Raw genomic sequence first — 20,084 nt, forward strand, 5'->3', positions numbered from 1 at the left:
GCAGGAACAAATCGCGGTGCTGTAGTCTTCTCTGTGTCGCTGCTGGCTGGGCTATTACAATATTACCCCCTTTGTATTTCTTTTCAGATGTTTGTAGTTTCTGCAAAGTAAAATATATTTTGACGGAAGCCAGAAAGCCGAGCTCTCAGAGGAACACCTCCAAATGGAGGAAATCGCAGTAAAACCACAAATTAAAAAGCCGAACACAGCTGCCCAAAAAACAGCAACGCACCGAAACACAGGGCTGCAAAATAAAGCCTTTTTATTTTATTTATGTGATCGAGATAGAAAACAGTAATTATCACGGATGTACAAATTGGGAAAAAAAGAGGGGAGGAAAAGAAACGGTTTCTAAAAATGCCAACGAGACTTAAATGCGATTTCAACACATTAATAAATCAGAAGGGTTACCAACAAGAACTGTTTACATGTAGCATAGCAAGAATGCTTAACTAAGACCATGAACGGCAATGAGAATATACGTGCTTTCTGGCAGACGTGACATGCAATTTAAATAGCTCGTCTAGACAAACAGATTTGTTACTGATAAACAATTTATTTTTTCGTCTGCTGAAGCTACATCCTCCCCCTGTGCGAAGACTCGGTGAGAGAATCTGCAGTTATTGCATAGTCGTTGAAGCTGCATTCACAAGAACAAACGAGAGTGGATTCACCGGCAAGTCCACAAAACCACCAGTAAAACAGGAAATATTGCCATTTGACTACACCAGGCTTGTGCATTTGCGATGAGAAAGGAAGCCAGGTTCCAGATTGTTTTGTAGACCATACAGATGTTTTATAATCACAAACCCTGCCACTGTTTCCAATTGACCTTGTGTTTGAAGTGTGCTGCAGAACCACAGGTGATCAACACAGCAGGGCTGTGCAGTCCTGGAGGGACAGTGATTCTGCTCCGCTGAAGAACTGTAGATCCGGTCGTTATTGGCTTAATTAGATCAAATTAACAGCTGTTCCAACACTGGCCCTCTAGTAATGCAAAGCCCTGCTCTACAGTGTTCCTATCAATGTAGAAACTGCCTTTTTAGACTTTGCGCGCACACACACACACTCCCACCCGAACAACCCCAAACACAGCAGAACTGTCCAGCGTCCCCAGTGTTTCAGGTCATAATTTAAACATCAGCCTTCCTGCCTGAGCGTCTGCATCTGGCCCTGCCTGCTGCTACACAAGCTGAACAGTCCAGACAGTGGCTGTTTGTGCCTCCTCCATTTTGTGCTCAGTGTTTTGCATCACCTCAGAACAAAGGTTGTGTTTAACATTCAATGAGTCCATATGAACACCATCACAATGGTACCAAATAACCATGCCACTAGCTCTTCAAAGATACAGATGGAGAACATAATTCTAGTCCAGACTGAACTCAGTAGCCACAGTCCCAGAGAATAAGGTTGAAGGCAGTGCCTACAGAAGAAATGGGTCTGTATGATGAAAAAGATAAATCTGGCTCCAGATCCATAAATGATCCATTTTCTAGGACTGCAGTCCTATTGATCACCAAACATTAAATTAAATGCCTGTCTTTTTAAACATATATCTTCAAATCTTCTTATTATACAGTGACTATATTACAAGACCCACGTATACACACAGAGAACACAGATTAAAAAACAACAAAACAAGACCTTTTTTTTATAATCTCAGTATTATTCTACAAAGCCATCAGAAAAACCCATGAGCCAACATTGTTTCAGTTGCCACTAAAAAAAAACAGAATTATCTTCATTATTATAATTAAACATTCTCAATACCTATATGAAACAAATGAAAACATTTACAAACCCCCGTGTTACATTTTTAGATTAACTGTACAGACGCATCCCTAATGATGTAGGAGCACCCTGTGATGGTGTCAGAGGTCAGGGTTCACAGAGGTCACTGTGCAAGCTATGTAAAGGAACAGGAGAAAGAGGACACCATAGTATTCCAGTCTATCTGGGACGTGAGGGAGTTAGATTAAAAGAGGACTCAAGACCACCCCCAAAAAACAGGGAATGGAAGTCTGGGGCAAGTGATGCTGGTCAAGAAGAATCTCGGCTCCAGACAGCTTTCTTGACTATGCAGAGCATACAGTGGCGCAGTTAAGCTAATCACAAGGGAGGGCAGAGGTCCTCTGGCCGGCAGTTGAGGGGCTGTCACAACAGGAAAATCCGACTGCAGGGATAAACAGGAACAAGCAAGCTCTCCTCCACAATGTTTCTGCAAGGGTGGGGCAGCGGTGGGGCCTGAAAAGCGCTGGGCAGGCCCGTACCGACCATGTCGGGGGCCAATGGTGATGCTCAAGGGGCCACAGGAAGGAACCTTGGTTCCCAATTCTTCTGACCGATTCCTACTTGGCCACACCTTGTCACCTGACCACTGTGGCTCCACCAGGCCCTGCCCCTTCTGGAAGGTGCTGGCACTCTAGTGTGGGATTCAAGCCCCATGGCGCCTCTTGCTAGACAGCGGTGAACTGTGATGCCGCAGGGGCCTGGCTCCTCCACAGCAGCAGACTTCTCCACCGCCCGGACTTTAAGGGAGCGTCGTCACTGCAGTAATGTGTTCATAGCACTGTACCGTCCCAATCTGCTAACCAAAAACTGGAAGTCCAGCAAAAAAAAATGAAATGGGATTCCACCTGTGTTTAAATAAGCGATCAGAATTCTAGCTGGACCTTTAGGAGGAAAACAGCCCATAAGCTCAGACCCAGGGCAGCAGCAGTGAGACTCCATACAGGTTTCCCAAAGTTGAAAACTTAAGACTTGGCCAGAACTCCAGTCTCATATAAGGAAATGACTAACCATTTTACGTCATCTCAAAACTAAGAGACTCTAAAAGGCCACAAGGATGCTGCCAGACTGTATCAAACCCCACAGTGCGCGCACACCCAGGGCAGCTCTAACAGTCCATCCCACAAGCATCAGGGCCAGAGAGCACGCAAGCGTTACCATGTGCTTCTAATCTCCATCCAGTTACTTAATTGGTCTCCTTAAGTGAATACATAATTTGAAAATTAGGCCCCCTAACCCGTTTTCAAGTGTGAAGAGATGAAAGATAACTAAGTGGATTTGGAGTTAAGTGCCAACTGAAATTCTCAGCAGTTGAAAGTGTGTCAAGTTTAAGCCCGCAAATTATTTTGCTGAATTACACTGATGACAGTCCATTTGTAGTGGAGGTCTGAAGGCACTGGGGTCCCAGCAAGCGGACTTGGGACTTCTTTTAGGTCTTCACTTACTCCCTGTGAAATAAAAATAAGCTTTTGTTCTCCAGCCCTCATTCTAGCTAATAAAAGAGCAGGGGTCATCCTACATGTAGCACCTCCTATGAGAGCCAGACCTGGGCAGATCTAAACTCCCCAAGAGTTAGGTCAAGTCCGAGGGCATCATCTGGAGAAGTGCACTCCGATTTGACGGAGACTCCCAACTCCAAGCACAGGAACGCTGCCATCAGGAAGCAGGCCTGGGGCTTCTCCACGGCAGGAGACTCGGAATGAACAGAGGGAAGCACCAGTGGAGAAGGGAAACAACACCGCAGTTTTCAGCGTAGAAGAGCGGGGATCAGTGGGGCTTGTGAGAATGGTTCGAGCCCGCCCTGCTCCTTTGAGGTTTCAGTGCTTTTATCCGTTCTTGCCGGTACGGAGAAAACAATTACTTATAGCACCTAAAAATAAAACCCATCCTGCAGATTTATCTGAACTGCAGGAGGTTGTCCCTGAAAAATAAAAATAGTCCATTTCCTATAATTAAAAGAACAATAAACAAAATGAAATACTTATTACAACAGAAAATGTCTGTTTTAAGCTCTTAGGTGAAATGAAACAGCCAATTATATCAGAGCTTTATTAATATTAATCTTGGATTTGTTTTTACAGAACAAAAATGTGAAAAGAGCCATATTCTCCGTCAAAGTCTCTAGTTAAAACTGTACAGTTATCTCTATAAAATAAAGTTTTAATATAATTTATCTCTGTAATGAAAGATGAGGTTCTGGCCTTTAAATAAGAGATTCAAACAGTGACTATCGAGTACGAACAGTGATACCAGTCCAGAGTCAAGTTAAAAAAAAACTAAATTTAAAATGAACATGGGAAAAAATAAATCAGTCCTGTAACATGACACAGGAGCCACAGCTCAGGCCAGTCTGACCCTTGACCCCTGACCCCCTCACAATTTGTCTGACCTCCATCTCCTCCAATTGGTCAGAAACACACTGTAACATGAAATGTCAATAAAAAAAAAGTTCCACAGGTTTGTAAGGCAACAAGTTGTCCCATGTCTTGAAATGAGATTTTCGGATTTCCTCACTTAACACCGCATGCACATCTACACACGTGCACAGTCTCACATATACGTACAGATCTGTATACGTGTGGACGCCGCATGTGATTTATTTGCACCAGTACTCAAACAGAATACATCATCGGAGTTTTGCAAAGTAAAAATAATAAAAAAAAATAAATCTCAGTTTAGGTAGCAGGTGTAGCCAGTGCGTGTACACTGTCAGGCCAGTGGGGGCACTGTGAATGAGAGTGGTCTCAATACTGGCATAGAGTGGAGGGGGGGGAGGGTTGCCATTCAATTCCAGTGCCATCCCGCCCCCCTGCACCATGGACACAGACTGGCAGGGATGGGGATAACAAGGCCGAACTGGTGTGAACTAAGAGGAGGAGGACAGAGTTCATCACTGCAGCGCCCTGCATCCTTACCTCCAGCAGGAGGGGCGTATCATTTAAACCGACTGGTGTCGGAGCCTCTCTCTGGGGAGAGGCCAGAATCCCCGGGCGGCGGGATCCCATTCTGAAAAGCGCCGGCCGCCACCGCTGTCTGGCGACAGACTCACAGCAATCGCCCCATGGCAGACCGAGCGGACTGATGGTAAATATACGGCCAGGACGACGACCGTGGAAAGAGCCCTTGACCAGCCCTCCGGTCACAGCTGGGTTTGGGGAGATGAAATACAACGCTGACAGCTGAAGGAGGGCAACAGGAACTCCAAGACAAGATCTCAGATTTTGAAACTATAATCGCATTTCCTGTCTGTCCCAAACCAATGCTCCTCCTTGTGCAGTTGTGGACAGTGAAGCCCTTCTCCATGGGCGGCAGGCAGCCCCATGGCTGTGTCAGGGGACTCCTCCAGCTCCCCAGTCTCCACAGAAACATCTGAGAGGTCCCACACAGGGTGCACAACACCCCTAAAGCCCTAGCAATCCCCCCTTCGGACCCCAGAAGAACATGGGGCTGGAGGAAAAGAGGTCAAGCAGGGAAAGTCATAATTATTTATATACACGTATACAAAAAAAAATTAAGTTAAATTTTAAAATATAAAAAAAACAAATAAAATCCTGTCTCTGGGAAGGAGAGGAGGAGACTCGGGAAGGAAGTGGGATATCAAGAAGATCAACTGCCACAGATAGCCTGTGCCAAATAATCCGAGATGCTTCCCTTCCTCTTGGATGCTCCTAGCTCCAAACCCAAGAATTCCCTCCCCAGCCAAAGTCTTCAGGAGCAAGTCCCAGAATCTGGTGCACCAAACTGAGGTGCAGCAGACGGGATCCAGGGTCTTCCAAGTGTACCCAGGTGTGCCAGAGTATGTCCAGGTATACCCGGGTGTGCCAAGGTAAGTACAGGTGTACCCAGGTGTGTACAGGTACACCCAGCTGCAGTGCTTCAGTGGCTGGTGATGGGGTGGGGGTGCTCTACATGTTGTAGGCCACGTAGATGGGGTCGAGCTGGTCGGCCAAGAAGCTGTCTCGCAGGTGCATGCGCTGCTTCTCCCCACGGGAGTTGATGGGGATGACGCCCGGGTCGACCACCACCACCACGCCCACGATCAGGTGGTGCTCCTCCAGGACCACGTTGGTCACCAGCGGCACCAGGTCCAGCGCCTCCTGCTCCGAGCCGCACAGCTCCGACACCACCACCAGCAGATTGGTCCAGGTGAACACCGCACTGGGGGGGAGGGGGGGGGGAGGGGTGGAGAAGCACAGTGAGGGTCAGAGGCAGACAGGCAAGAGATGGGTACGAGACAGAGAGTGACGGGGATCAGAGTGAGACAGCAGCAGCTCAGTACGCACTCTCTGGTCACAGTAAAGAGTAAACTGCTCTGTGAATAATGGTCTATATGTTGTGGGTGTTCTAGGCAAATGTCCTATGATGTATTTGTATTGTAAATGTATGCAGATGTAGTACCCCTTAGCAACACTGTAATTTACCTGATGTGCCAATAAAGCTGTTTGAATTCGAAGCCACAGAGAGAGAGTGAGAGAGTGATGGGGGATCAGAGTGAGACGAAGCCAGAGAGAGTGATGGGGGATCTGAGAGAGTCTAAGAAGCATAAAGATGAAGCAAACCAGACAGTCTGCATTGAGAGCAGGAAAAAAAAACAGCACCAGTATGCTGGACTGGGGACCTGACGGATTCATAGTGCAGCGTGCCCCCTCACCTCTCGGCGATGCTGCGGTGAGCGCGGGACACAGAGGTCTCGATGTCAATGGGGTGGTACCTCAGCCCACGCAGTTCCAGTGTCTCATCCAGAGAGCCCACCACAAAGAGCGCATCATGGCGATCTGACACACACAGGACAGGCTTCAGTCATACGGTGGACTTCAGTTATAATAAACGATTAGTCAGAATGCAAGTAACAACAATTAATAATTGCTTACACTTATATAGTGCTTTTCTGGACACTCCACTCAAAGCACTTTACAGGTAACAAGTGACATCATACAGACTGACTTGCAGCCACTGATTATTTGGTGAGCATGTATAGACTGATTGTGTGACATCAATGAAAAATGGTTAATAATTGACCACTGTGTTCAAGCTGACCTCCACTGGCATCCAGCAGCTCGGTCCTCCTGACGAAGCCCAGGTACCCTGTGCGCGCCCACAGTGTCTGGGTGTCCCCGAAACTCAGCCTGGTGTTGAAGTGGTCAGCCTGCAGGCTCTCATCCCCGTAGATCGTGTAGTAACCACTGGCGCTGTGGGGGCTGTTCACCCAGATCTGGCACAGAGAAAGGAGCAGAGACAGAGCTGCATTGTGGGAAGTTCTCCCAGAATTCCTACTCCTGCCAGAGTCAGACCAGTGAGGAAATTCAAGAGAGCAGCAGCCCAGTATGTGATCTCCTGTCTCAGCCTGACGATAAGAGAATGAACCTCTCCAATAATAATAATAAACTTTATTTTATATGGCACCTTTAAAAGGTGGCTTCTCAAAGTCCTTTACAGAATGGGAACAGCAACAACAACAATTAAAAATAAACAATAAAAATACACAAGATAAACACAATGAGAATACACAGAGAAGACAGTAGATGGGGGTAACTAAATACAGTAGCAGAGGGGTAAGGGATGTAACCAGTTAAGTAAAGGCTCTACTAAAGAAGGTTTTCAGTCTGGATTTGAAGGAGTTTAGAGAAGGTGACTCTCCCATATCCTTGGGGAGTGAACTCCAGAGATTGGGGGCATCACAGGAGAAGGCCCTGTCACCCATAGAATATAGATGGGCTCAGGGGACAGTTAGGAGACCAGAATTAGAGTGAAGGTTGCGAGATGTGGAGCAGGGCAATAATAGCTCAGACAGGTACTGAGGTGCCAAGGCAAGCAGAGCCTTATAGGTGAGCATGAGTATTTTGAAGTCAACTAGAAACCTGGCAGAAAGCCAGTGCGAGGGCTCCAGGACTAGAGTAGAAGTTGGAAGTTGGAAGAAGTTGGAGAGAAGGGAACCAGAAAAGTTCGACAAGCAGAGAAGAGGTGTGGGAATGATATGAGTTATGGAGAGAATGTGATGCCGGATGCGGTCGATCTTTGAGCTAAAGAAATCTAAGAATGTGTTGCAGAGTTGCGATGAGGCAGGTAATGTGGTGGGGCAGTTTGGCTTGAGCAGTCTGTTGATGGTGGAGAAAAGATGCCTGGGGTTGTTATGGTAATTTTCAATGATGTGACAGAAGTAGGCAGATCTAGCAAACTCTATCGTATCCTTATATTCAGACAAGTAATCTTTCCAAAAGCCTGATAATGTTTATTTAGGCCAGAAAGATGCCACCTACGCTCAAGTTTCCGGGACACTGCCTTTGTAGACTGAAGATGGTCAGTGTACCAGGGGCGGAGAAAGAAAAAGAGATGGTGCGAGTTTTTAAAGGAGCAAAGGTGTCAAGGGTAGATAAAGGAGCGCGATTAAGCAAATGTATTTTGTCCTCTAGAGGGTCAGAGGAAGAGAAACAAGATAAGGAGGAGAGAACAGAATTAGCTAACCTAGGCTGATCAATTGAACGCCAGTTGCGGAAATTTACAGAGCGTGAGGGGGAAGTGTTAGAAACGGGTAATTCCAGATTGAAAAGAATAGCTAAGTGGTCAGAGAGGCCTAGATCAAGGGCAGAGCAATGGGAGACAAAATAGTCATTTGCAATTATTAAGTCTAGGGTGTGTCCTTTGTTATGTATAAGGCTACGATCAAACTGAGTTGCATAAAAAAGCATCCCAACAGAGCTAGAAAATCCTTAGCCAAACTGGAAGACCTTGAGTCAATGTGTATATTAAAAGTCAATAATGTTTATGTGTTGTCGGTTGATGTCTAATGCTGTTTTTGTTTTTACTGAAAAGGTCTGTAAATGTTGCATTAATTGTTTCTAAATTGGCAACACTAATTCTGCGGTCATGCCAATAAAGCTTTTTGAATTTGAGAAAGGGAGGTGATGGAGAGAAGGTTTTAGTATATGGTGATTGCTAGGGAAATTCATGACCAGACAGATCCCACCATCCCTTCTGGCATTAAGCGAGACTAATAATCCTACAGTAGCCACAGGAAAGTGTTTGTGTGGTCTGCCTCAACACAAAGCCAGCCTGCCTCCACACCCTCCCCCAGGACCCCCAGGCGTTTCCCTGTGCCCCCACCTCCCACAAGTGCATCCCCGTCTCACCTCCCCCAGGTGGGAATCCCCCACCGGGCCGCGGGTCTCCGTGTTCACGATCACCACCCTCACGCCAGGCAGGATCTGCAGAAGACAGACGCAGACAGAAGGACCGTGAGGCCTTGCATGTGTGAGGAATCGGGGGGGCAGCACGGACAGCGGATCTTGCAGACTTACCGTCCCAGACTCTGTGAGGGGCAGGCTCTGAGGGGCTCCCCTCTCCACCAGACGGACCCTGGAGACAGAAGAGAGAGGGGTGGGGAGGTGGGAGGGGATCAGTAATGAGAGAGAAAGAAAGACAGAAAGAAAGATCAGCAGATTAGGTGAGCACACCTTTAAGAGCCTGTACAAGACTCCTTTACATATTTTTACAACACTAGTGCAATATTCCATGAATATATATACTAAGGGTGTATGGTACATACAGCATGGTCCCAGTCATGAGAAACAGGGGATGTTGGGTGACCTGTAAGATGAACTGGGCTGCAGTGCTCTAGGACTAGGGGTAGGCAGTGTACACACACAAACACACAAACACACAAACACACAAACACACAAACACACAAACACACAAACACCAGCTGCACTCCTGAGCTCCAATCCCCAGGTCCTGCAGCCTGGAGTGGAGTGTGTGGTTTCCCAGGACAGGGGGGGGAAGGGGTGGACGTACCTGTCATGCCTCAGTGACTTCATATCCACATACACAGTGGAGGGGTCCGGCCCAGTCGTGCCCTGTGCCCACAGACGGAGAGAGGTGTCAGCAATTCAGACTCTGTAGGGTCCTGTGCACAACCTGGAATACTTCCTCTCCTGTGCACAGTGCACTTTAGTGGACTAAGACAGAATTCCCTTACCGTGCTTTAATTTCACACCTCGGATAAAGCATCCCTATGCAAATACAAAGCACCTATACAGTAGTGTCCCCGTACAGAGTATTCTGGCCCTGAGTATTATTGAGTATAGAGTATAGTTCCCAATTCTAAACACACTGGGTTTGTATAGTCCCTACAAGCTGACAGGGCCTCTACACATAGTCCTCTCCGTACAGTGCAGTGTACTTACAAAGGTCTCTGTAAATCACGGTCCCTCTCATAGCATCTGATGCTACTATTACATATCTTAGAAAGTGTAAAGTGCCCTCTATCATGTACAGTTCCATGAAAAAGTGTTCTCCCCCTTGATTTTGCAAATCTTTGCATATTTTCACCCCTGAATGCTCATGTGAGATTCAGGTGAGGCCTAGTGATGTATAAAGGAAGCACGAGAGCAGAAATAACAGCAGCGTCTGGTGCTCGTTTCATTTATGTCACGAACAAGGTCATGCCGACGCCCCCTCAGCTGACCTGCAGGCAGATGGCCAGGTTGACCCGGGACCCGAAGGAGGTGCTGACGGCGCGGGGAGACAGGCCCAGGTCCTTGAAGAGCTTGGAGAAGGACTGGCTCAGCACCAGTCGGGGGCGCTCCTCGGCCACAACCACGCAGCTCCGCACACAGGAGAGGTTCACCCCCCGGGCCTGGAGGGATGAGGCAGAGGGGCAAGAGAGCGAGATTCAGATGAGGGTGCAAGAATCTGGGAGGCTGTGAAACGGCTCATATCTAGGATGCTCATCAGCTCCAGGGGGCCTCACGGGTGCAAGTAGTGGCGAAGTAACGCGCAACAGAGCAGCTGCTGACCTTCAGAGACTCCGTCTGGGTGCCCAGGCCCTTCGTGCACATCTCCATGACAGAGTAGGAGCAGAAGGTGTCCCGGATGCGGTGCTGGCTGAGCGTGGAGAGCCACAGCGCCAGGTTCCCCTCCAGCTCCATCGGGGGGATAAGGATGGACTGGTGTCCCGCGTAGACACTGCCGAAAGTGCATTAAAATGCCCAGTTGACCAGATCTCTCACACAGACACCACGTAGAAGACACACACATATTCAGCACCCCCCCTTCATTTAGGCATGTTTTGTGTTGTAATTGCAGCATCAAAATTTTGTCTTCACAAAAACGCAGTTAGCACTTTTAGTTTTGCCATGATAAATCGGTTTTAAAATGATGGCACTGCTTTACAGATCTTATTCATTCTCTGTGATTTGCAGTGTTATTCGTACTGCGCTTTGATACACTGGATATTGGTGGCATTTAAAATATGTAATAACCTTTACCCTGTGTGTGGACTGCATTTGAGAAATAGCCTCCACAAAGACTGTAACTTGTGAAAGAGCGACTCTCAGTGTGGAACTACACAGGGCGTAGCCAGGAGAAGAGCGCAGAGACCATTCTTTTGCTCTGCGTCCGCCCCGTCTGGAGTCTGGGGGAGTGAAAGAGGAAGAGGAGCACAGATGTGCGTGGCCGTGTCAGTCGGCTGGGGCTTGTTACCTGCACAGGCACCAGAGCACGAAGCCCAGGCCGCAGTAGGGGTCCAGACAGATGGCGATCTGCCGCGAGGAGTACAGCTCGCACTGCAGCTTGATGGAACGGCACAGCGCACTGACCGCGGCGTGGGAGATCTGGACACACCAGGCAGGACAGAGATGGGGGAGGGGAGGAGAGAGGAAGAGTGAGATGGTGACTGCAGGTCAAAGGGGGATCAGGAGAGAGGAGGGGGGTGTGAGAGAGAGAGAGCAGAGTGCCTCTGATGTGCAGACAGCGGTACCTTGACTCCAGTCAGCATGCCGGTGGTAGACACGCTGAAGTCCAGGTAGGCCATCATCTCGGCTGTGGGGGGTCTGTAAATCTGGGGCGGGCGTCGCCGGGGAAGATCGTCTTGTGGAGAAACAGAGCGAGAGATTAACATACCGTTACAGAACGATCGGAGTAATGTTTGCAAGCAAGACCAGAAAAGAGCTCCTGTTTCAATCAAACAGTCACATGTACTAGATCGTCCTCTGCTGAATATTTTCACTATACTTCACAAGGGCCCACCCAGCTTTGCTAAGTACAGACTGCAATTCGTGCCCAACTACCCACCCAGCACACCTTCACGTGCAGGAAAAAAAGGCAGAAGGAGATGGAGACCGAGCCCCACAGCCCTGGGCAGCAGGCTGACCTGTGTCGATGATCGTGGGCCAGGTCTTGATGTTCACGGCAGCGGCAGCTTCCTTGGATCGCAGGGTCTTCATCAGGATCTGGGTGGTCAAGATGCAGGCGGCCTTGCTGACCTGCCGGAGAGAGGGAGAGGGTGACCAAGGGATGGAGTAGGGGAGGGGCGAGCACGAGAGGGGGGGGGGGGATCATCACTAGACATGGGTCCACGCGCTTTTGCAAACACAGCCCAGAGAGCTTTGAGACTGCGTTGGCCACTATTTCGCAATCCGAGTCCTGCCTGTTCCACCGGCAACCATCCATCCAGCTCCAACTTGCTCATGACCACATCGGTCACTACAGGCATTTTCACATGCTGCTTGTGGCAGTAGCAGCAGCAGCGGGTGAGGTGCAACAGGCAGATCGCACCTTGACGAACAAGGACAGAACGTCAAAATTATGTGAATGACATCATTAAACGTATCTGAACCCGCACGTGTTTATGGATGCCAATCTGTGTATCGGGAGCAGCGCCAACTCCACGCCCACACAGGACACAGGCGCGGGCCGGCGGGCACACTCACGTCGATGATCATGCGCACGGTCGGCAGGGTGGCGGCCAGGTTCTGGGGGTGGGGTGGGCGCACCGTCACCGGGATACAGCCGGCGTACAAGCAGCCATAGAAGGAGGCGATGAGGTCGATGCCTGGAGGAGAGGGAGAGCACAAGAGAGTCAGGCCCAGAGAGGGGATGAAGATGAGAGGGGAAAATTCTTGCAGGGAAGCGTCCTTCCGCCGCTCATCTCCCTCACCCCCAGATCTCTACGCCCCCTCAAGGCTGAGGGCAGGAGCAGCACCCCCTCCCCCACTAGAGCACCTCGCTATTCTACGCGCCTGCACGAAGAGAAGGCCTCGGTGTGCGCACCCCCACGGCCACGGGGCACGAGGAGGTCCAACGATGGGCCCAGGGGTGCACACCAAGTTGGGGGGGCGGCTGAGCTGAGAAACCCCCCAGCCCTCGGGCCACCTGCTCGGGGTCACGTGGATGTCTCTGGGGGGGCTGAACAGTGAGGGCGCAGGCCGGCAGGAGGTGGGGAGACGTACCAGGAGGGTACAGCAGCACCACGTTGTCTCCAGTGTTGATGCTGCCCCTCTCCATCAGGGCTGCTGCGATCTTCTCCGCGCGCTTGTGCAGCTGGACACAGGTGGCCGTACTGACCGCCGCTCCCTGAGCGAGGGAGAGAGGGACAGTGGTGGAGACGGAAAGAGAGAGGAAGGAGAGACTGAGACAGGAAGCCAGAGGGTGGGCACAGACAAGTTTGTTCATATAGAGGTGTCTGTGGCTGAGCTGAGGAAGCAATGTTACTGGTTCAGCCAGTTACAGACACTACCGGGTCAGCTCTGATCAAGGCTGGACACAGCACTGGGCCAGAGACAGAGACTGGCACAATGTACAGAAGGTACTTTGTCCATGTGTGTAGTGTAAAGATAGAAGGGTGTCTAGGTGTGCAGGCAGCAGTGTGTACAGTGTATGGAAAGTAGTGTACAGTGTAAAGACAGCAGTGTGTCCAGGTGTGTAGTGTACAGAGAGAAGGCTGTCCAGGTGTGCAGACAGCAGTGTGTACAGTGTATGGAAGGCAGTGTGCAGTGTCAACAGCAGTGTGTCCAGGTATGGCATCAGTGGCAGTGTGCATAGCACAGGCCGTGTATTTAAGGGGAGTACCTTGGCGTTGAGGAGCACAAAGAGAATGTGGTCGGGATCAGTGTGAGCTCTCCACTGCAAAGCCTCCGAGAGGTACTGGTGCTGCAGGGATGGAGAGAGGGAGAGTCATGAAGAGGCCGAGGGATGAGTACCACCGCTCCACAGCTCCTCATCTCAGCCACCAGGGGCTGGAGGTGCAACAGGGCAACACAGGGTGGCAGGAGAGGCAGGTGAGGAGACAGCGGTTCTTCATTAAAAAAGATCAGCCCCAATGGGTCTGGGGTTTGGACAGGATGCTGCTCCAGCAGGGAGTCTGGAAACACAGGAAAGGCACTGTTGATGTACCATAGTGAGCTATCACCGAGGAACCGCATTCCTCCTCACAGGGGTATTTTTGGGGGGAATAAAGAGAATGATAACCCTGCCCTCCAGCAGGGCAGGTCCAGAGCTTCCATCACAAACAGCCAGCTGCCTCTGAAATCCAGCTTCTCGCCGCGCTCATCGGCACCGGTTTGCCCACCTAACTCGTGCTTGCTCAGCGCAAGTTTAGAAAATAAACCAGAGGTACAACATCCCGCCTTCTACTCCAATCCGCCAGTAAAGTCAATGGGATTCTTAACACAGGACCTGTTGACCTACCCTGGGCAGCCCGACACCAATGTTTCCTTACATCACAGAAAGTGGACCCCAATAATTTCATTACCTCACTGACTGCTAATTACTTAATTGAGCCTCTTGCCTGGGCAGGACACATTACAAAAACAAAAAGGTCAGATGGAACCAATGGACTCCAACATCTGGAGCTAGACAGCCTAGAACAGGGTTACCTCATCATTGACACATCTATGTGAAGACGGGGGCAGGTGGAATCACTGCTCCCCTCAGATGTAGCCCCATCCCACTCCCAGTAATTCCACGGATTCAAGACTGTGAGAAACACTCTGGGATTAGACAAACATTCTTCCCTAAAATAAACCTAATCCCAGGATTCCCAGACCTCCCACTACAAAACAGCTCCCAATCTTACTGGGAGAGGGAGGAGGAACTCAGCAGACCAGGCAGCCCAATATGTGATCTCCTGTCACATTCTGAGGGACAGTGACTGACCTTCTCAAATAATGTGTCTCATGTGGTGCCTGTAAATATTTACCTTGAACTGAAGGAGGAATAGGAAGAAGAGGAGGGGTTGTTGAAAGGAGGGAGGAGGGGAACCGACACTCACCACACTCACAATACAGCAACCACAAGGGAACCATCTCTGCCTAGCAGCGAATGTGTTGTAGCAGGATGACAAATGCCCGTTTAGTCTAGGGGGTGGGGGTGGTGCCCAACCCCCCATCAAAAAGATCCAGATCACTGCTTCTACATACATTAACGCTGCACCATTAAAGTCTGACTGTGTTCGTTGTCCAGAACCCTTTGACCATCCATGCTGAGCTGTCGTAACACAAAAACTGCAACATGGAAGTGGGTTTGTAAAGAAACAATGGAAAAGACATCCAATTTCAAGCAAAAACAAAACGGAGAAGTTGAACAATAAGCTGCCATGCAAACGGTCTACGTTGCCCACGAAACCATGCACAGCCTCACTCAATCAGTTACTCCACTGCGCATTCTCAATAAAACGAGCAGGCTGATTTACTATGTAGCTCATGGGGTGTGATTTGTCCTTGCGAACACTGACGTGGCGATGGGCTTGTCACGTAGCAACACATTCTACAGAAGCAGCAGATGACAGTCGCTCCAGGTCCTTACCATCAGTGTCGGCCACATACACAGCTAGGTCCCGCGATACAAAGAATCCCAAAATAATTAAAAAAAGGAACAGAAACAAGCCCTCATCAGTAAAAGAAAACAGTGTAGACAGTCTGCTTTCATCTGTGCCTTAAACCCCCCTAAAGAGGAACTACGACGCTATTTTAATATTTCTGGGTTAGACAGAGAATCACTTCAAACCACAATAAAAGTAAAATGTACACAGTAACTTGTAAAACCTCAAATTTCCACCACAAACTAGACCAAATCTCCCTGTTCTGCGATTCAGAACGAGGCAACACAACTGACGTGTGCGGCCTTATTACATTGTAAACAAGAAGGCTACTGCATTCATTTCTTCTAACCCAATAGAAATACTGCACTCGATTTTGAGAAAGTTTTGGCAACAAATTCTACTTGTTAACTCTGCATGTAGATCACATTGGAACATTTCTGGGGTGAAATGTCTGATGCACAACCTGTATTATTTGCTGGTACATCACATTTCATTAGTCATTATGGAAATTAGTGAGCAGGAAGGGCTACATCTCGGCACTCAAATGCAAGTTTGCCACAAAATGGTGATTTTCACATGGGTACTTTCACAAAGTTCATGATTTTGTGCTGAATTCGGAATTTGTAATGTTTACTATAATGTCAATGAATTTATTTTGTTACCGAGATTTTATAACCGGTCTGAGAAACGGGTAGACGTTATTCCACCTATGACTCGAAATAACAAGGATTTTGTTTTCTTAAAGGAAGTCTGCCACGCTCACTCCCCTTCCCTGGGGGGCGGAGCCAGTGAGCATTTCCATGGCAGCTGGCCACACCCCGTCTCTCCCATCACTGCTGCAGGTTGCCATGGACATGCAATTAGATGGAAAGCCTGAGTCACCTGTGTGCTATTACGATTGGGCTGTCTCAGGTGAACCAGGCTATTTAAAGGCCACTATGCCAGCGTTCTCAGCTCTGGCACAGGGCTCTGACTGAGCTGCTCCAGAGTTGCCCCCGCGAATGTTACGCTCCTCTGTTTTACTTGGCCTGGACCATGCTTGTTTCGGTCTACAACATCGGCCTGGAATCTTCTTGTGCTGTGCTGCCGTGTCTTCCTGGATTGGACCCTTGCCGCGCTGCACCACGCCGCTGGACGGTGTGCTGTCTGTTGCCACGCTGGCCTGGATCCCCAGCCAGCCCGCTCACCACCTGCTAAAGCTCACTGATCTGCTGCTTTGGCCCACCTTACCCAGGAGCAGACATTACAAAGTCAATCCGGAAATGACCGACAGGCAGTTGGGCCGGTGGAAAACTGCATCGGGGTCTCTTCTCAAATTTTGCAGGTGTGCGCTACGGCTCAACTCTAGAGGACAAGAACATGCGACCGCGGCCACAGACGCTGTAGCTGTGGAACCCAGACAATCACAGCACAGGTGAAGAACAGGCCAGCGTTTAAGGGGTTAAGGCTTGGGGGACCACCCTGGAGTAGTGGGTGCAGTGTGTACCCTCTGTCCTGGAGGGCTTGGCTGAGACGGTCTGTTTAAATTGTGTACACCGAGTTGGGAGGGGGGGGTGAACACCAGGAGCCCTGGAGAGCGACGAGCAATATTCTTAAAGCCAATCCCTCCCCCAAGCTGCATCATTATCTTCAATAAATGCATTGTCTTGGGTTGCAACAGTTAATAGCATTGTACAACATCGAACGGCATAGCATAAACCCTCATCAACAAAGGCATTAAATCAGAACTAAGCTGCGTCTTTAAAAAGCGCAGCCTGACCCGCCATTAGGGACAGCACTCTAAGTGACTGTGTAACTCACTGCTGGGCTCCTGTCTTACCTTCCTCACGAGGTCCTGGTCCTCGATCAGCCCCAGGTCCCGCCCGGCCGCCTGTGCCACCCGCTTCCCGGCAACCAGATTCCCCAGCATGACGGAGGCCGGCCCCACACCCGCTGGGGGGGAGAGCGAGAGAGCGACACCCGTTACTCTGGTGGAAACTGGCCTGGTGTTTGGGGCAGTGTCTGGAAGGAGGGTTTTGAGTCTCCCCCCCCCGTGTGCATCAGGGCCTTCGTTTGGGCGCAGCAGCAACGTCCCAGCTGGGACCGGACCACAAACTCTCAAGGCCAGAAATCCAGAGCTCCAACCACTACTCTTTGCTCCTGGAGAGAGGGGTTGTCCTGGCGGAATGTGGAAGTGGGGTTCACATGGCTCTGCGTGTTTAGGGTGGAGTGTGGCTGTGTCTGAAAGGGAGGGGGAGAATGAGGCTGTGTGTCTGGGTGAGGAGGCGGGGTGCTGGTCCTGGCTGTGCGTCTGAGGGGAGATGGAGGCTGTCATGAATGTGTCAGCCATGGCTGTCTCTAGGAGGTGTTAAGTGGGGGAGGGAGAGGAATATTTTGCAGCATCCAAGAGGATGGACACACCTGGCTGTTTCTGTCGTGGTTTGGGGAGGTTGGTGACGCAAGTATGGGGGCACATCAGGATGTTACAGGGGTGCAGCGTGCCATCCAGGAAGTGCTGCTTGGTCTCGGAGACGTGGATGCCACCCAGGGGCGTCTTGGGAAGCGTGTTGGCTGGCACCAACGCCAGGCAGTACAGGCCCACTTGGTGTATGCTGTCTATGGCCTGGAGGGTTCCAAAAGAAACACAAACACTGAGCCCCGCGACATGCAACGATCACAGAGGAACGGTCTCTCACAGGCTAAACGAACCGAATCTTTTTAGTCCTGAAATCAGTAGATTATAGGGGGACTTGATCCAAGTATTAAATTCCTTAAAGGCCCTGACAAAGCCAACCCATCCAGCTTCTTCATGGGCAACAGTGCAGCAGGAACCTGGGGACACGAGTGGGAAGTAAGGGGAACAGGAGACCTCCCGCACACAGCTGAGCACAGACCCGAGAAGACACGGGCGGGGCTCTGCGAGTCGGGCCAGCAGCCTGGGATCCCGGGAGGAGTCTCCCGTCCGGCTCAGGGGCTCACCTGCAGGACGCGGCTCATCCACTGGAAGCTGTCCTCCTCGCTGGCGTCGGGGCGCTGCTCGGCCACGACCACAATCCGCTCGTCGTAGAACACCGTCACGCCGAACACCACGATCCTGCAGGGGGGGGGGGGGGGGGGGGCGCACAGGGTCAGGGAGGTGCCATCCGAACGAACCGAAACGGGATAGAGGGCCATCACGCCCCTGTCCGAAAACAGCCCTGTCTAACCCAGCGATTCTTGACCTGCACTGCAGTCCGCACCCTACTGGTGCTCAGAATATGTCCCCCCACCCCAGATTACAAATCGCTGAAGCAGGTCAGTTCTTTAAATGTGAGACAGATCGTTACTCTAGTGTGAAAGAGATACGTGAGACATTACACACACTTTATACGTTTTACGAAACAAAGAAGCTGCGCTCATGTGCCTGAGCACTTGTTTTCTATGATTTACCTTATAAATAGGGCCTGTCTTGCACCTCCAGGAAGGGCATCTTGCACCCCTCACGAGGTGTGTGCGCCCCAGGTTCAGAACCACTGGCCTATTGGGTCAAGAGACTGGTTCAACCGAGTCATGCAGTCATGCAGACTGGTATGGCCAGCAGGCAAGCACAGTCCACGAAAGCAGGGGTTCCCAATCCCGGACCTGGTGACATGTGGGGGTCCCACCTGGTTTTCACTGCAGCTGAGTGCTTTAGTTACAATTTTTATTTGCAAAATGGGGAGATGTTAAGTTCCTTAAGAAACGCAGTAGTTAAAAAAACGTGACTTCCTGCAGTCTTAGGAAATGAAATGGAATTATGGAATTAAAAATGAAGAGGTCTGTTAAGGGTGGAATTATTTACCCGAGCACTCAGGTGGAACAAAGCCCAGCAGGTGTGCTGGGTTTCCAGGCCCAGGATTAGGATCTCCTGCAGTACGGAACACAAACCTGGCCAAAGCGGACACAGGATGTGCTCCAGTGGAAAACTGGAACAGAGGCCATGATGTCTTGTTTCTGATCCCTGAAACCCGTGACTTCTGGTTTCACTTCCAGCTGAGCTCCACTAACGTAACCCAACCACAAAACCAGATTACTTCAACCCCCTGTACTATCTTATTTCTTTTTAAAAATGTCATGGCACGATGTACAAGTGATTTCAAATCCAGGACAGGTGCAAAACATCTCGGCAAGGAGGCTGTGACGAAGCTCATCAAGTGCATGGGAGCCCTTCTGTAAGGAGAACCCACACACCCCGGCGTCCCAGGGAGGGGATTCGTCAGATATTTACGCGGCTCCTCACCTCCCCCGGTACACGGTCTTCACTGGCTCCACCGCCAGCGCCGTGGCGACAAGGTCATCTGCATTGTGACGGCGGCCGCTCACCATCAGCAGCCCCTCCATCCTGCCCACCACGAACACCAGGCTGCCCTGAGCACCACGGTGAGGAGGGGTACAAACGGGGTCAGAAGGATAGCACCCCTACAGGTTCACAGGTACTGTTACACCACACACTCACTCATGCATTCACACACACTCATGAGCAAGCTCCCCTCACACACTTACAGACTGGCAGCGCCCCCTACAGGTACACAAGGTACGGTCACACCACACACTCGAAGCAAGCGCCCCTCTTCTGTCTTATACTCACCGGCCCCACGAAGCCCAGCAGCCCTGAGCGGACAAAAGGGATATCTCCAACTGGAGCGCCACTGGAGTTGACGGGAATCACCTGGGCATGGAAAGAGGGAGAGAGACAGCTGGTCAG

At 50.2% G+C, this 20,084-nt stretch overlaps 1 protein-coding gene across 5 annotated transcripts in view; it reads right to left on the minus strand.

Moving 5' to 3' along the window:
* Positions 1–245: 245 nt before the first annotated feature.
* dip2ba (disco-interacting protein 2 homolog Ba) overlaps positions 246–20,084 on the minus strand; it is a 64,727-nt gene continuing 44,888 nt past the window's right edge. For 4 of the 5 annotated variants that reach the window (XM_015344141.2, XM_015344142.2, XM_069187150.1 and 1 more), the window contains 20 exons: positions 19,968–20,048; positions 19,620–19,747; positions 18,341–18,455; positions 17,783–17,984; positions 17,202–17,314; positions 15,367–15,390; positions 13,633–13,713; positions 13,014–13,137; positions 12,495–12,616; positions 11,936–12,047; positions 11,543–11,652; positions 11,266–11,396; positions 10,581–10,749; positions 10,250–10,420; positions 9,577–9,638; positions 9,084–9,141; positions 8,916–8,990; positions 6,826–7,000; positions 6,440–6,563; positions 246–5,946 (listed from right to left, as the gene is read on the minus strand). In XM_015344141.2, the coding sequence (XP_015199627.2) occupies positions 5,694–5,946; positions 6,440–6,563; positions 6,826–7,000; positions 8,916–8,990; positions 9,084–9,141; positions 9,577–9,638; positions 10,250–10,420; positions 10,581–10,749; positions 11,266–11,396; positions 11,543–11,652; positions 11,936–12,047; positions 12,495–12,616; positions 13,014–13,137; positions 13,633–13,713; positions 15,367–15,390; positions 17,202–17,314; positions 17,783–17,984; positions 18,341–18,455; positions 19,620–19,747; positions 19,968–20,048 (2,430 nt within the window). In that variant the 3' untranslated portion in view covers positions 246–5,693. The remainder of the gene's footprint in view (positions 5,947–6,439; positions 6,564–6,825; positions 7,001–8,915; positions 8,991–9,083; positions 9,142–9,576; positions 9,639–10,249; positions 10,421–10,580; positions 10,750–11,265; positions 11,397–11,542; positions 11,653–11,935; positions 12,048–12,494; positions 12,617–13,013; positions 13,138–13,632; positions 13,714–15,366; positions 15,391–17,201; positions 17,315–17,782; positions 17,985–18,340; positions 18,456–19,619; positions 19,748–19,967; positions 20,049–20,084) is intronic. The other variant, XM_006629289.3, reaches the window with a different exon arrangement.

The sequence above is a fragment of the Lepisosteus oculatus genome, chromosome 1, assembly GCF_040954835.1.
Source record: "Lepisosteus oculatus isolate fLepOcu1 chromosome 1, fLepOcu1.hap2, whole genome shotgun sequence".
NCBI classification, from domain to species: Eukaryota; Metazoa; Chordata; class Actinopteri; order Semionotiformes; family Lepisosteidae; genus Lepisosteus; species Lepisosteus oculatus.